Genomic DNA, 17,464 nt, shown 5'->3' on the forward strand with positions numbered 1-17,464 from the left:
AGCAATAACGTCGCTCCCAGCAAACTAGCGGCGGGCGGACAGACGCACTCAGAGAAGCGTCAACGCGGTGAACGGATATAGTTCACGACTTCCTGTCACAACTTTCAGAATAAAAGCAGCGCGAACATGATGGCGAGAGATGTCAATATTGATATTAGCAGCAAATGCACCAACAAACACATTAGAAAATGCTTTCTAAATTTAAAGAAAATAACACCCTGTAGCATTAGAATTCTCTACATTCTGATTAATGAGATTGGCTTGTTCCTATTAGATTTTGTATTACAAACAAAGTTGGAGAATTACACTTGAAATCTTTGCAAAAAAATATATCCAACAATCATGTTTATCTCGAAATTCATGCTTGTTGATAACAATTGCACCTTTTGTAAAACAGAACAAGAAATTTTAACTCATATTTTCTGTTTGTTCATTCTGTATCACATTCTGAGAGTTACATACGATCTAAAACACGTGCAATCACTGTTGAAGGGGAAAATGTCATTACCTACTTCGAATATAAAGATAAGAACTTATGTTTTATTGTTAATCTCTTTATTTTATTATGGAAGTTTCATATTCACAAAGCTAAATTATCTAAGTCAACCCCATGTTTTAAGGGAATCTTAATCGAAACTGATATGTACTTTAAGTCTCTTAAACTTGTAACAAATAAGAAAAGCATTTCAATAAGTAATATACTCTATTTACCTAAGTAATACCATCTATCACCCCCTATTATAAGGAAGTTTGCCAATTATTTATTAATTAATTTTTCTTTTTCCTTTTCTTTTTTATTGTATTATTTTATTTCTATGTGTTGTGTTCATGAACTGGAATGAACACAACACATAGATCTGTCATCAATTAATCATGTGATGACAGATTTAAAGAGAATGTAGTTCAACTTTCTTAAATATGTGGGGAGAGAAAAGCACCTGGAAAAAATAGTGATACAAAAGTCAGAATAAAACAACATGAACTTTCATGTATCAGGTGGGGCTTTTATGTTTTTATTTATTAAACTTAATTATTACTTATTTATGATGTATTTTAGTTTCTTTCTTGTATAGGCTCATAGGAGACAGTTGATAATAATCAACTTAAGTATATAACACATAAATATGCAGGGCTTAGCTGAGAGCAATAGTCAGTGATAATGAAGATGAAAATCACAAGATATTACATTATTAACACACTTTACTTCAAAATTTCATCATAATAAAGATGTAGATCTTAATTCTTATAGACACATTAGAAGCTTTGTTATGTGGACCATGAATGTTTGTGTGCCATGAGTAATTGTCAAACAAACATTTATGTTTCCATGAAAATCTGTCAAACTAAGGAACATGATTTGAAATAAATACATTTATTTTTTAACCTAAAAACACATAATGCAAAAAACTATTGTTACCCTGTAAGACTGTCTGGCTTTTTACCCAAAATGTTTTGTCACAATAAAATATGAATGAGTATACAGAAAATGTATGTATTAATGTGGTTGTCAGCTAACATGATCATGCTGATTGGACTACAATAAAGAAGCTGGAGTTGCAATGGAACTTCTTAATTCATGATGAATTGCACAGGATTAATAACCTACAGAAATATACATCTTAAGGCAGGGGAGGTGCAAAGAAAACGTAGATTACAGATGGCAAAGCTGACATCACTTTGCACAGACTGGATCGGAGGATTAGACATGCGTCTCCTTTTTAACGGTCCATAGTCTCGTCTCATTTTCAAAACTCTGTTTTAATTTTGAAGGCAGATGTCGTAATTTCCGGTGTTTTATTTCTCTGTCTAGCTTGACACAGTTCATCCTCAGCAGCGCCTGCGTCTACATTTCCAGCCATGGATGCTTCCAACTCGACCAAAAGCCCATGTCAGCCAGAACAGGGTGGGCGGGTTTCCTGGACTCACTGGTCACGTTGCAGGTTCTCTTGTTACCGTAACATCAGCTGGGCTGCGCAGCGGGCAATAATATATTTGATGCTGAAATTGAGGGCAATGCTGCATGATGCGCATCTCAAATGGACTAGGGCTCCCGGGAACCAAACAATTAAAGAAACGACCAAATTAAATGAGGATGTTCAAATACAAGAGCATAAAAGCACTATCATTATGCTCGTTTTGCTGGATCATACGAGCATTACTTATTAAAATTAAATTCCATTTTGGAGCTGTTGCTTAATAAAAACATACTGTCGTAGTAAATAAAAGTGTATTAAAGCTACTCACATCTGAAAAGATAATTAACATTAGAGCATTTGGAACATAAACAGTCTAAAACAGTGGTTTTCACGCCAAGAACCGCTAAACTGACACAAATTAGACCACGGACCCCCAAGATTTTGTCCCAGGGTCCCACATCTAATTAGATTTTTGATTTTAGATATTTTATTACAGAAAGTGTATGAAACCCATGACCAAAATACTCATACATTCTGCCATAGTATTTATGGATGAAAATAAATGATTCCCCTTTTTGCTGGGGACCCCCTGCAATACCCTTAAGGGCCTCACTTTGAGAACCATTGCTATAAAACAAGGTGAATAAAAAGTTTTGTTTGCATCTAGGGATGATTGAGCTAAATGAGCCTACTCAGAGAAATCCGTACCATGCCACAAAAGTGAAACGTCTTATATGCTGCCAACGATTTATTGTTAAGTGTGTAAGTATTTTAACCTTCTGGCCCCATCATGGTCATTTTTGATCTTTTCAGTTGTTATTTCTTTGACCATTTTGGCTTACTTAATGGAAATGGTTTGTAATTTGGCAAAGTTGTTAATTTTTGGATTTTTTTTAAAATTTTGATCCCATGTTGCAGAATATGTGTATTAAACACTGATTATTTTCAATACCGACATGTAGTACGTTTCGATCAAAATTGATCTCATTAACGCCCATTAAAACGTCATGTACGCCTCGCGCCGTCATTAATTAATGAATCATGACTTATGTTGAAACATACTTTTATTTTGAAGGAAAAACATAAAATTTGTACTGTATAGTGTTTTCCACCAGATGGCGGTACTATTTTGGTAAGCCCTATGGGGGGATATGCATGTTATTTTCCTGGTGTCCAGTAGGGGGACTGTTGACTGTTATGAATCATTTTTACGTCTTTGAATGATCTAAAATTATGTTTCAGAAGATGTGTGGGTGTCTGGGAGTGACGTGAGTGTGCATTGATAAATGTGTGTGCGTGTGTGTTTGTGTATAGGGCGTTTTTATCTAAAATTAGTTTATGCGAGAGACCAAAATCACAGAGCCCCGCCGGTCATGTTTTACCTTCTCCGCCTGTCTGTCCTCTCCTCTCTCTATTTCATACATCGAAGCACAATTACACAGAACCTAACTCTCACACACGCATGCAAGCACGTACAGGTTAATGGGTAAGCCTTCAAAGACTCCAAAATATGAAAAATTATCGAGCCACTTGCATGATTGTGGTCTGTTTTAGCGGTTACGGCTGCAGAGCTTCGAACGAGAGTGTATGTAGGTTTCTGTGGGTGTGTCTGTTTCTCGCTCTGTGTGTGTGTGTGTGTGTGTGTGTGTGTGTGTGTGTGTGTGTGTGTGTATTTCTATATTTGTGAGGACCTCAAAACATGTTCGCTCATCTGAGCGAAAGCAGCGTACCAGCCATTGTTTTTCGTCGTTCTGTCATGCGTATTTTACGCACAGACATATAACTCTGAAATGGCTGCAGTTTTTGTGCAGTTTATCGTTCAAAAAGACAGGATAATGTCTCCCTTACGTAGAAGCTCGGCCTCTCAGACTGGTGTGTGTGTGTGTGTGTGTGTGTGAACAGGGTGTAACCCAACACCGCGGTGACGTAATGCAGCTGAGTATTCTCCGGGGGCTGACAAAATGGCTGAGAGGGCAGCGCGCAGAGGAGACGGTAGATTGTAAATAGAAAGCGAAAAATGAACCTAAGAAACGCTGAAAGGACACCCTGTAACATGAAGTCGGCCTAGCAAAACCGACACATTATGCCACCGCTTGCGTCGTCAACTCTGCATACGCATTTGGGATTTTGTCGCTGAAGAAACGGACCTGGGCAAGCCAACTGGCTCGACACTCCCCTACTTTTTCATGCGAATACACAGCAGCAGAAACAATACCTCCAGCTGGATATTTGTCCATACCAACAGGCTTCTTCCAGACCACACCGCAGATATTGGACACCGGCTACATAAGGAGTGGCGAATAAAGTAGGCAAGTTTTATTGACGTTCATTGTGCAGCTAGCTGTTTGGTATTGGTGATGGCGCAGAGGACGAGCTCTTCACCTTTGGCACTGGAGACCCGGGTTCAAATCTTTCTGTTACCCATGCACATTTTGTCCCTGAGCAAGACACATAACCCCTAGTTGCTCCAGAGGTGTGCGACCTCTGACATAAATAGCAACTGTAAGAGACTTTTGATAAAGCGTCAGCTAAATGCACCTTTTGCATGTTACATTGGACATCACGTTACATTTGTCCCTAGACTGTATGCATCTGCCAGAAAAGGACACATGGGTGGGCGATGGCTCTGATTTACAACAAGTGGAGTGGATGTGTCTGCTTTCAACACAGCAATAGCAATTGTAAGGTGCTTTAGATAAAAGCATCAGCTAAATGTAAAATGTAATGTCTCAACTGTATTTAGTTATTTTATTATGCATTATTTTTGGCATTTATGTAACATAGACAAATAAATATATAGTTATTTGTGTAGAAATAACATTTGCGTAAGTTTATTCATTCGTAATTTTTTCTCTTGCATGTTACATTGGACAGCATGTTACATCTGGACACCTAGACTGTATGCATCTGCCAGAAAAGGATATGTGGTGTGCTATGTGGTGGAAAACACTGAAAACTCATTTTTTGGTCCTCTGGCTTGGGAATGAGAATGTATTTGAATATAAATCATGATGTTATGATTGTAGGATCAGACATGTACTTTTTAATAGGTTTCAATGGGTCTTATGAGCCTTGGTGTTTTTTTACATCTAAATCTGATACAGCACAAAAAATAAAAATGCACCAAAATCAATGTTGCTGCTAATCTTTGACATATTCAAGACTGTGATAATCCACAGATAAAGTTTTCCCTTTGAATTTACTACATGGAAAATAATTACATTTTTGTGTTTTTTCATTTTTTAGAAATTTATGATATCGTCACAAAAACTGGAATTTAAAGGGTTAAAATCCTGAAATAAAACAAATATTTGTTAGTTATGATCAGGACTGATGCTGGTTAAAAGATTTAACTCAGTGAAAGTGGAAAAAATTAATAATATATAAAATTTTATTAATTAATTTTGTAATTTTTGATATAAAACCATTTTTGATCATAATGCGCCGAGTGGGATTATTTTAAAAAAACTGACATAACACCAAATTTTTAAATGCACCAAAATAATGTTGCTGCTAATCTTTGACATACTCAAGACTGTGATAATCCAAAGATAAAGTTTTCCCTTTGAATTTACTACATGGAAAATAATGACATTTTTGTGTTTTTTCATTTTTTAGAAATTTATGATATCGTCACAAAAACTGGAATTTAAAGGGTTAAAATCCTGAAATAAAACAAATATTTGTTAGTTATGATCAGGACTGATGCTGGTTAAAAGATTTAACTCAGTGAAAGTGGAAAAAAATAATAATATACATTTTTTATTAATTAATTTTGTAATTTTTCATATAAAATCATTTTTGATCATAATGCGCTGAGTGGGATTATTTTTTTAAATCTGGTATAACTCAAAAAATAAAAATGCGTAAAACTCAATGTTGCTGCTAATCATGGACATATACCAGGCTATGATAATCCATCCCAAGAAATCCACCTGGCATGTAGTATACTATTTTATTTTAATTTTTTTGTTTTTTCCATCGATCAAAACTGTGGCATCATGTGAACAAATGGCATTTAAGGGGTTAAAATTCTGGAAATTAAATAAATATTTGGTAGTTATGATGAGGACTGATGTTGGTTAAAAGATTTAACATTGTGAAAGTGGAAAATAATATTAATATATAATAATTTTTATGGCAGGATTTAGAACTATCATTTTTGATCTGAGATACACTAAATGTCGTAAAATATATAATGAGGCCAGAGGGTTAAATGTCCACCAAAATAAAAGCCTAAAATTCAAATCCAAAACAATGCACTCCTGTCATTTGTCTGGCACAATGACGCAATGACGCTCCTGCCCTGTCGGCGTGAAGTGCTCGGTTTAAATCGTTGGATGTACCGCTGTCAAGGCGGAGCTTTTGTTTGATGCTTATTTTCAAACTGTATACTTGACCTCGTGAAATTTTACATTTAACATTTTGTGATTTTAGCTATTGTATACTACTTCACCACGGTTGGCTTATAATTCGGCATTCACTTTTTTGAAAGCCTGTTGGTTGAGTCCTTTTTAAGATTAAGTATTTTAAATATCACGGCAACCATGTAAGCTGATTTGTATTAGATGTTTTAATTTTCCTAAAGTGTTTAGTAATTTGTATGAAAGCTGTACCGATCTTTTGAATTGGATTTCTTTTGTATTTTCTCGACAATGTCGCCATTGCGGCAGACGACGTGACACAAATCGAACCGCCCTGTCCGTTGAACGATTTTACAGGACTTTCCTGCTGTGGCTAGCGAATGGATGAACAACATGGACGACCCGCGGGATGTTCAAACTTCTAAGCGAAACGGGAGCTCCAGGTCGTTATTATCGGCCGGCTCCTCGGTGGCAATGGAGATTAAACGGAAGAAAATACGACAGAGTGCCTTATTTCTGCAAACGGAGGTAACGTTAAGATTTACAGAGAGGTATTTGACAGTGTTTTGTCGTTAACCCCGAACCATAATGACAGTTCAGTTGACGCTGGAATGGGTCCAAAGTGCAACGAAACTAACGTTAACTGCTAATATTCAGTTCTTCTTAGTTTAACGTTCACAGCTTCAATAACTTACTTATTCGGTTAGGCTCTGCTTAAATAACTTGAATTTTCTAACGTCTGTTTCATTCACACACTGGCTTTTAGTTCCCTGGGACGAAGCTAGCGAGTTGGGCCAGTTAATGTTATTTGATACGGGAGTTTCCCCCTTTATTATAGTTCCCTGAAACCAGAGCCATGCAGTCTGCATGCTGAATCGTGCTAAGCAGCCTGTGCAAAAATGTTTACTCTTGCTTTAACAACGCTCAAACTAATTTCATTTCAGACCAAAAGCATGAAACGATGCCCAAATCTTCTGAATGACACTCTGCAGATAGTAGAAGACATGAATTTGTTGTACATACGACAGATTTCTAAGAAGCTACAGGTGCATATTTTAGTTTTTTACTAACATGGAGTATGATGATGTTTGTATCCCTAAAAATATTGTGCATGCACTTCCTAAACTTAACATGCCAAGTTCTAGTTCGAACCCACCAAAACCAAATTCCCATACCAAATCGAAAAGGTAACGTTAGTGTTTTGAATTTAGTACAATATGTTTCAGACCAGATTATATCAGACATCATCATCCTCTATTAGAGGAGTTAGAACTGCCATATTTTTCCTGCCTCTGTTCACTGTCTTTGCAGTATGCCATCCATACTGTGTCTTCAACATCTACATTGCATATAATCTACATAAAGTTATGCACTCACTGATTTTGTCCATCTAGCATAATACAGTGTGTTGGTCATTATTTCACATCATTTCACCTTGAACACCAACATAACTTGCTCTTGAGTGATGAAAAGAAGTTGGTTTCACTGCCACAAGTCTGACAGGTTTAGACATCAGTGTATTATTGTAAATTTAATCGTGGTGGTAGCTACACTAGAAGATCACATTTCCTTACAGCCTTGTAATATTCATTTGTGTTTGTCTGTCATTCTCAAGGAACTCTGAAAGCTTGAGCTGTGTTTGTGACAGAAAAATTGTGCCTTTTTTGTTTAGTGCTGCAAATCAAATATTTAGTCTGTCCCAAAAACCAACTCCAATTCGGAGGCACTCAAGGTTAAGTGTAACAGCTGGAAGAGGTTGTAAGTTGTCTTAAAAGTGTTCTTGTTTGTGAATATGACATTTATGTGCATTACTTGTTTACTTGACATCCCCAAAGTGCTGAGACACCCTTGACACTGGAAGGGATTTTTGTTCTTCCCAAAAACAACTTGTGGTAGACCGAGTTTTCCAATGGCTGATGCTGAAATGTAATGATATCAAAACAAAGAAATCATGTATAATTCTATTATTCCATGCAGAGTACAATCTAATATCCATGGTTATCATAGCCAGTAATGTGTTGTTTAAGATGGAACTTTTATTAATTAATGAAATATAAAAATGCATTGGGTTGTGCTGTAGATTTCAGAACATGACTGGTGTTTAAGGGAGAGTGGGGTACAGTTTATCAGAAGTGACGTCATTCAACTGCATTATTCTCTTCAGTATAACAATATGTATTCAAAGCTAGCCAGTAATGGTGTTAGATTAGAATTGCTTTAATTTAAGATTGGAGAACCACCTTCCCAAAACTCTCAAGGGTGAGCGCTGACATCATTCTGACAAGGCTGCCTGCAGATGTGTCCACAGACATTTTTTGTTTATCGGCCTTGTCAGCACAGGTATCAGCTGATGCCCATTATGTCAAAACGCCAGATATTAGCCCCTTTAATCTAGCTAAACAACACTCAACAACATTCAAGGGCAACATGTTTGCACTCATCATGTCTCTGGTCTCATTATAGCATATTGTTTGACGGACTAACACAAAACAGTGTAACGCATCTTATTGCAACTCTGTGTTTTATGGATAAGTTTGGTCATTTGAACTTTCTCCTTTCTGTGTATTCTGTCCAAGAAGAACACTAACATACAAGAAAAGCTTGATTTTGAGATGCGAATGCGGGAGGGTGCCTACAAGCTGCTACTCGCCTGCAGTAAGAGAGAACAGGTCCTTAACGCCTCCAAGAACCTGCTGACCTGCAACGCCAGGATCAAGGCTTATCTCACACAGCTGCAGAAGATGAAATGGGAACAGGACATGATGGGAGCAGTCAGGAGGTAAGGAATTGGGAGCTTTCTGTGTGGCAGATATCTTGGAATGGTTTTTAAGTTACATTCCTTGGCCTTCAGTTTCAGCGCACATTATCAATAAATATATCAAATTGAAATATATATTATAAAGCTCTACTTCAATGAAGAAATTAAGTGTAGGGGAAAAGTGAAAAAAAGTGATGACTTGAGACAGGACTGTATGGGTTTTGAGGGTGTTGAATTGCTGTTTTATTGCAGTGAAGCTGATACACAGATTGTGATAAATTGTAATGTTCAGTTATAAATTGTATTTCAGACTTTCAGATCCGGTGTCAGATGACCGTGTTCCCTGTAATGGGACAATTGCAATGTCTGGTAAGATTGCTCCCCCTTTATCCAGAATCGATCAGTGTTGGAAAGTGTCAGTGCAATTCGTACCATGTACAATTAAGTAGTTTTTAAGGTTATTTTTCACAAAATGCATATGGAGCATTTTAGAAATGAACTCTTAAGAATTGTTGCTAATTAACACTTTTCCTCTGCTGATGTAGATCTGCGTATTCCTTTGATATGGAGGGATTCAGACCACTTCAACAACAGAGGGAGTAAGTTAGTCCTTGTTTTGCCAACATATATGCCTTCTGTTTAGCTTTCCTCCTGTTATTTTGTGGATACTCACTGCACTAACACACACTGTTCATCCCTTGTGTTTATAAGGCTCTCGTCGAGTGGCGGTGTTCTGTCTGATGCAGATGGGCTCAGAGGTGTTTGACACACAGATGGTGGTGGTGGACAGATCAGTCACTGACATCTGCTTTGAGGCAGTCACTATCTTGTAAGTATTTATTGCGGCTGTATAGTGGTGAAATAAAATGAATGATTATGGAGCTATGTTAAAAGATATATTGCTGAAAATGTACTCTTCTTTTTCGTAATATGATAAGCAGATTATGTATTTGAATTTTCTTCTACACTGACATATCTATTATTATTGTACCGTTATTGTCACAATTGTATTTCAATAAAACGTTTCATTTATGTATCGTTATTGTTTTGTTTAGTTTTTAATTTTGATCTAACATGATTTATATGCATTTAATTGAATTTTTCCCCCTTATAGTAAAGAAGCAGATCCTCAGTTTGAGCTGAAGGTGGAGTTGTGGAGCTGTGCCCTGGAAGAAGAGCTCACATTGGTAAACACACCAAAGAAGCTCGCCAAGAAGCTCCGCAACTCTTTTGGAAAGACAGCTGGGAAGAAGCTCTGCCCTCTGCTGGACAATCCAGACCCTGACACCTTCCTGCAGTATAATCCCATACCGCTGTATGTATTTTGTTATCCTATAAAACACTTTGCAGACTCTTGGCTCTCTATTAGAAACTAACTTGATTATGGTTTGTTACTGCAACGAAGGGTGTAGCTGCAGGCTCACACAATGGGTTTGTAAACAAATCCCGCTGAGTGAGTATTGAAATAAAAATGTAACCAATATTTGGGGTTATGATTACTGAAATGTTTAGCCTTTGGGCATTCATAGATTTGTTTTGTGCCAATAAGCACACTTTTAATGTTCCTGCCTGTATTTTAGTTGTGTCTGAGATCAAAAGCGTGTTTATTGGCACAGAGCATCAAATGAAACTATCAACTGAACATCTCAAGTGATAGATGCCACCTGTTCAGTGGGAAGGAGAAACATTGGGATCATTAGACCTTTGAACAAGGACATAATTTACAAAAAACAAAATACTGTAGGTTATGTGCACATTTTGGGGTTAGAGTACTTGCATATTAATATATCTCCATTATTTATTATTTGTGTTAGAGAATGCTAAACTCTGTGTATGCATCTACCTGTACCAGTGGAACCAAGTACAGCCTGCTGGCCTACACTACACTGTGTCCTTTACTGTGTACACTACACTTCATGTTGAGCATGAATCTTTCATGGAGAAGCCACTATGTTAAAATAAGCCTACGCATTATACTTGAAAGAATGCTAAACTCTGTGCATGTGTTTGTGTGTGCATCTACCTGTTCCAGTGGAGCCAAGTACAGCCTGTTGGCCTACACTACACTGTGTCTACCTGAGGCTGAAGGCAGCTTTCAGTCTCACTCCCTCATTGTCCTCCAAGGCGGTAAGAAGTAAAGGCACAGAAATGTCATATCTGGGGATATAGTGGGATTATTCTTATAGCTCCTGATATGATTCAATACTGTGGTAATGGTAAAATATTTTGACAAAAACGACAGAATTAAACAAAATAACCTATGATTGAAGTTCTGCTTGGATTACTTTTCTTCCTTTGCGTGATTGATTAAATGGATAAGGAAGTGGGTGCTCAGGCAGGTTTTTCTTATGCAGCTTTGGTATGAAATTGCACCATGGTACGTTAGTGTTCTGGCCCTCAGTGCATATTAAGTTACAATTATTTTAAGTTATTGTGAAACGCTCCTATGACAAGAAGCTATGTGACAGGAACATACATCTGCTCTTGCATGTGTGTATGATGACGTGTAACAGTACACCTAATTGACAAAGTTGTTTAATTATGTGGTTTTACCTTTTCACTCAAGATAGGATTAACTCAAGATTAATGAATACCTTTTTATCTTTACACAAGGCATCTAGTAGTTTCATTAAGATGAACATAAGTAGTTTTCTGTAGTTTGTGTTTAATTGCTACTGCTGCTTTTCATCCCAACAGCTGAGTTGTCATCTTGGCTTCCACTTTATGGCAACCTCTGCTGCCGGTTGGTGGCCCAGCCTGTCTGCATGATACAGAGCATGATGACCGGCCACCTGAGCCAGAAGGTGCGTTGACTGCTATTTGCAGGGTTAAATGCTTCAGTTCCATTTGTTCATTCCTTTCGTTATCTGTTATTGTCATTGTGCTAATTTTCAGCAAAGTGTGGAGGGAATGTACCGTTGCTGCAGTCTTTACTGTGTGCTTAGTGCTGGCTTTTTGTCCTGTTACTTCACCCCGGAAGAAATCGATGCTAAAGTGCAGCCCACTCTCAACATACCCATCAACAAGGTAAAACAGTATCCAAACCTTCATATTCCTCACTCTCATTAGTATTTCATGTTCAGTTGTTCTGTTGAGCTTGGCGATTATAAATTTCCGGGAACTACAGCGGCAGCATAATAAAATGTGCAGTACTGGAAATATTTACTATTTATGTTTCTGTTGCCATATATATATATATTAAATGTAAAAGCAGAAAAATAAACCAGAATTACACCAGAATTACCAATTGTTGTTACTGTTTTACTATCACTGTTATTATCTCTGTTTTAGTTGTGCTGTCTGGTTAGAGAAAATTTGAATTAAATATAAACATTACATTCATTATTATTGATTTAAATCTCAGTTCAGTTTTCTCTAACATTTGTAGAATAACCAAAATACAAAATGCCGCATTATTCACTGAGATCCTGTTGGCATCGTTGGCATTTTGCTGCTGAATTAATTTTTTCTACAATATCAGCTATGTACTTTTTAGTGCAATATCTCACATTTGTTTACCCTGGAACTGAATTTCAGCCTATTTAAGCTATTTATGCTGTTTCTGCAGGACACACGGATCCGTGTGATGGAGAAGGAGTCACTAGGCCAGAAGTCCAGGAGTCTGTCCATCATCAGTCCTTCGCCAGAGGGATCTCAGACCATTGTCTTCACCACAGAAACCAGGGAGGAGCTGGAGGACTGGCTCGACGCCCTCCACCAGCACCTCTATGATCAGAGTGAGTGTGTTTCTGTGTAAATATACAGAAGAAGTGTGTGTATATATGTGTGTGTGTGTGTGTGTGTGTATATATATAAACTATGGTTACATACAGTACATGTGCGTACAGAGCAGCAACATGTTTGTATGTTTCTGAATCTATTTGTATGTATTTGACAGTATATACAGAAGGTGGGGAGTGTACATCTGTTTGTTTGGGCAAGAAAAATGGCTACACACACTCAACTTTGAAAGAACAGATAGCATAACCTTTTATCTGTGTCTCTCATGCCTCCTTGTTTACAACCAGGCCAGTGGCTGCACTGCTGCAACCAGCTAATGAAGATCGAGGTTGCGTCACCACGAAAACCATCACTCTTCCTCACCAAGCAGGCTGACTCTGTTTACAATGACCTCAGTGAGTAGAGTAATTGGAACGAGTGGCTGAAGTGAGTTAGATGGAGCTAGATAATTTTCTGGCTATTTGATGTGCACTATTTTACAGGATGTGTATGGATCTATTTATAGAAGGTATGTATCTATTTATAGAAGATACGGTGCAAGTGCTCAAAACAAATGGGACACCACAGTGAAATAAATGTATTCTATTCACCATGTATAATAGTTTTATTTTCAGTGGTGACTCATGTAAATAATATTGGAATCTGTGCTTATTTGTTCTTTGTGAAATGTTATTATAGTTATCTGCATTTCAATAATACATCAAACATAGGAAAAACTTAACATTTACCTAATTGCTTTCACTTTATTTTAATGTGTGTTCATTTTATTTGATGTGCAGGTATAAATTCACCTGGCAAGTTTGAGAGCATCACAGACATTATCCACGACAAAATAGAGGAAACAGATGGCCGCTTTCTTATTGGTCATGAAGAGGGGAAGGAAGCGGCTAATTGGTCCACTCTATTTGATGGGTCCCATTCAATCATTGTGCAGAAAAGTATTCTCTCCCAAAGCAAAACCTCCACCCCTTGTTCAAGCCCAGTCCCCAACCTCAACACCAGTTCTACATCCACTGGCAACAAGAAGCGCCGAGCCCCACCCCCTCCCTCTGACAGAGAGCCTTATGCTCCTTCCTCCCGTCCTGCCAGACCTCCCCTCCCTGCTTCTCTTCATCACCCTCCTCCTCCCCGATACCAGGAGAAGGAGAATTCCGGCACTTCACGCCCGGCCACAAGGCCCAAAACTGGCAGACCATCTCTGGATGCCAAATTCTCTGCCATCATCCAGCAGCTCCAGCGGAACAATGCTGGAGGAGCCCACAGCCGAAAAAACGCTCCACTGGGCGTCCTCGATGTACAACCACAAAGTCAGCCTCAGCCCCCTCTCCAGCAGCATGAGCACCAGGGCCACCACACCCAGAACAATAATGCCGCAGGTGATCATGGCTTCCTCAGATCAGGTCACGATTCTGGTCCTGTTCCTGCACCGAGGAGCAAACTAAGGAAGTCTTTCAGAGAGAGGATGAACCTTTAAAGCCTTGTGAACTTGACTTTCGACCATATCTATATTTAACCAACTAACTCTACCTTACTAATACAAATAAATATCCCAACTAAGCTAACGTTGATAAAATCAGATATCACAATATTTGACTGTATCTAAAAAGCGATAATGTGAGATTTAGTCCAAAGGTAGCAAAATCTGCCTACGAGCATCTCTAAAGCTCTTTTTTTCCCATCCAAAAGTGTAAAAATGATTGCGGTAAAAGAGGGGTTTTGTGCAAGAATATTCTTGATTGGGAGCAGCGACTTACTAGAGTGGGTTTGAGGGTTAGATTCTTCCAGTGGCTAACTGTTTCCCCCTGCTTTTAGTCTTGATGCTAAGCCAAACTAACCATCTCCCAGCTCCATCTTCATATTGAGCTGATAGATAAGAGAGTGGTATCTATTGATCTTTTCATCGCATTTCCCAAAATGTCTAACTGTTTTTTAACCCAAAGGATGGGTGACATGGTCTCTTAAGAAAAGATCCTCACAATGTCCATCATGGCAACCCAAATCCTAGTTGACACCTCCATATCACTATCAATACTGTATTGATACATTTGCAGCTCCACTCTCCATTTATAAACTTTTTTTGTACACCTAACCCATAGATGGAATTGAAAGCTGTATGTTGGCTTGAGCACTGCCATAATCAATCCCACTAAAATGGAAAGGCTTATTTCTCAGCTCTGCCACTGGAACATGGGCCGAAGAAAGAGCCTTTTGCAAAAGCACTCAAATTGGAATTGATCCATTGGCCGACTGTGGACGAGTCATTCCTTTTGGAACTATTGACTTATTCCACTTACTGTGACAACTTTATGACCACTATAGCTGATTTTAGGGGAACAGGGTTTTAGGAGCAATTGCAGGCACTAATGTGACTTATCCATTTCTCAGAGGTCTTAATAATGGAGTGACCTTGGTTTTCAGTGGCTACACAGTATGTCCAATGTAATTCAACACTGCAGCCCATAAATGCTATGAACATAATTGAAAGAATGAGCCTTGTGAGTGACTAAAATAATGAATGCCCTTGTGTTTGTGTTTTGAACATTTCCAATGCCAGCCACTAAATATTCAACCACTTACCGATCACGTGTTAAAGAATGGTCTTTATAATTACACTAGTGTACAAAACATTAGGTTTAGCTACTTTGTCTGAAATTGCCTGGCCAGATGAAACCACATCGTGAAAGCTACAATCCTCCTTTTTTTTATTTCACCCACTAAATTCTGTTTAATCAGAGGGGGAGATGTAGATTTGAGGGAAGGCGGTACAGGAGGATTTAATTTAAGCCTTGAAAGAACTGAGAATAGATTGTATAAAAAGGATGATGCTCAATATTAGCAGTGTGCACAATGTTTTCTATGCTCTGTGTGTATTGCCAATACATTAGTCACTTTGATGTTGTAACTGTATATACCTGGACAAACAAGGGAATTGTGTTAGTTTTACTAATGCTGCTATGGTTACACCTTTAGGCTATGTGATTGTGGCTAAAATCATCACACATGCTGTATCCATCAACATCTTTGCCAGTTTAAGTTAGACTAAGCATGCTGGAGACAAAGCACATTAAAAATATGGCAGGTGTCTGACTGATTAACTGTTAGCCCTGGTGAAAGCAGTTTAATGCAATCAGTACAGAAAATTTTGCTCCTGTGGATATTAAGCTTGAGGGAGAGCGTCTGATCTTCCGATTAATGTATAACTGCTTTATGAGTAAACAAGGACTGAACATTCACTGTGATCAGAGCCAAACTAATGAGCCAAATGTATTTTCATTTAATGTTTTTTATATTTGTTTTTTCATTTAATTACATATCACCGCAATAACTAAACCAATAATTTGAATTTTTTGTGCTTCTGATTAAAAGTTCTTTGTTTCTTTTTATAGTGTAATACTGCCATGCTTCTAAATGTTAGTTTTAGCATATGAATTATTTAGACTTTAAGTGGCGCTGTGTTATGTATACTAAGTAGGAATACATTAATCTTAGTCCTAGTGCAGAATAATTTGTGTATAGTGCAATGTAAAAAAATACTAGATATTTTGTTTCTCAAAGTGCAATTTTCTCCTCACTCTTGTTCACAGTTGTCTTAGAAGCCAACTGTATTTTTTTTTTTTTTATTATGCTGATCTGCAATAAAATGGCCTACATTCTACCCTTGTGAGGCTGCTTTATTTTTGCTGAGCTTGGAAGTATTACTGAATATTTTCATGGTAAAAGTTTTACCAGGGGGTGGCATAAAAGTCAAAGCATAGCTTTTATTGCAGCCCAACACACATCCCATAGAGATACATACACGGGAACATTTCTCTACTGCAGCAAATACTGGGCTTTTCTGGCGTTGAGCCCAGAAGTAGCCTGTTGTGAAGATTAAGGCGGATGGAATCTCATAGCCAGATAATGGTATTACAATAATAAAACCCCATTCACACTACATTACTCAGGAAAAAAATAACATACATTGACATAGTACACTTGCATTAAATCAGTTTTCAGTCGTTGATATTTATCTGCAGTTCGTTAAATAACACAACTGAGGAAACGTGATAGATAGTAAAATATTTTAATTAAATACAGGAGGTCATATCATACAAAAGTCTTTATTTTTGTCTTGCTCGCCAGCTGGGTGATTGGTAAACAGATGGCTACTGTATCAAAAACACTTTCAGGATGCACATTAATGGCTACAATGTGAGAGAAAAAAAAGTGAACAACAAACAAATAAAAATGATCCTAATTCTTAAATTGTAGTGTTTGTTTAAATCTAACATGATCACTGTGACCTTGAAACAGAGCACCAAGGACACAGCTAGATTGTGTAACCGGCTTTTATACTGTTTTTATACTATTTACAGATTACAACGTTTATATGATAACAAACCACGCGTACTATCTACAGTGATATTTACACAGAAAATAAGAAAGAAGAGGGGTTGTCGATTGATCCCATATGAATGTTCTGACAGGAGCCAGCACTAAGGCCAGTTTAACCTACACACAGCAATGTACAGTACTTAATCAGATATGAATGTCTTTATCTAAGTATTCAGTTAAACTTTACACATATACGTTTACAGCATGTTTTTTTTCTTCTTTGAAACACCAGACATGTTAACTGTGTATTTCGACTATCCTGGATGCAATTAAGTGGTTGTAAAAGCCAGAGCAGGTGTTGTCCTTCCACC

General features: G+C 37.7%; 1 protein-coding gene and 1 long non-coding RNA gene across 6 annotated transcripts; both read left to right on the forward strand.

The window, feature by feature from the left end:
- Positions 1-2,686: 2,686 nt before the first annotated feature.
- On the forward strand, positions 2,687-5,049 carry LOC119881911. Its single transcript, XR_005440437.1, has 2 exons — positions 2,687-4,221; positions 4,791-5,049. It is a non-coding gene; the product is annotated as an uncharacterized LOC119881911 (long non-coding RNA).
- Positions 5,050-6,316: 1,267 nt separating this feature from the next.
- Positions 6,317-15,283, forward strand: LOC119881909 (rhotekin-2-like). Of its 5 annotated transcripts, none has more exons than XM_038691988.1 (14): positions 6,318-6,465; positions 6,590-6,808; positions 7,225-7,326; positions 8,857-9,059; positions 9,349-9,407; positions 9,584-9,637; positions 9,750-9,867; positions 10,153-10,353; positions 11,071-11,165; positions 11,736-11,842; positions 11,934-12,065; positions 12,607-12,775; positions 13,067-13,174; positions 13,559-15,283. In XM_038691988.1, exons 2-14 carry the CDS (start codon positions 6,665-6,667, stop codon positions 14,251-14,253), a joined length of 2,187 nt encoding a protein of 728 aa, XP_038547916.1. In that variant the 5' UTR covers positions 6,318-6,465; positions 6,590-6,664; the 3' UTR covers positions 14,254-15,283. The 5 variants fall into 5 exon arrangements, with proteins under 5 accessions (XP_038547915.1, XP_038547916.1, XP_038547917.1 ...); XM_038691989.1 differs by having other exon boundaries at positions 6,638-6,808; XM_038691987.1 differs by having other exon boundaries at positions 6,317-6,808.
- Positions 15,284-17,464: the final 2,181 nt, after the last annotated feature.

Source organism: Micropterus salmoides, unplaced genomic scaffold (genome assembly GCF_014851395.1).
Source record: "Micropterus salmoides isolate LMB-PRFRI ecotype aquatic unplaced genomic scaffold, ASM1485139v1 Ms_hic_scaffold_280, whole genome shotgun sequence".
In the NCBI taxonomy this organism is placed as follows: Eukaryota; Metazoa; Chordata; class Actinopteri; order Centrarchiformes; family Centrarchidae; genus Micropterus; species Micropterus salmoides.

What these genes read in the sequence shown, in the direction of transcription:
- LOC119881909 (XM_038691987.1), top strand. Translation starts at nt 6,665, where the DNA reads ATGAACAACATGGACGACCCGCGGGATGTTCAAACTTCTAAGCGAAAC. An exon ending in CCTTATTTCTGCAAACGGAG is followed by an intron (nt 6,809 to 7,224) that starts GTAACGTTAAGA and finishes ATTTCATTTCAG; the next exon opens with ACCAAAAGCATGAAACGATG. An exon ending in CTCTGTTTACAATGACCTCA is followed by an intron (nt 13,175 to 13,558) that starts GTGAGTAGAGTA and finishes TTTGATGTGCAG; the next exon opens with GTATAAATTCACCTGGCAAG.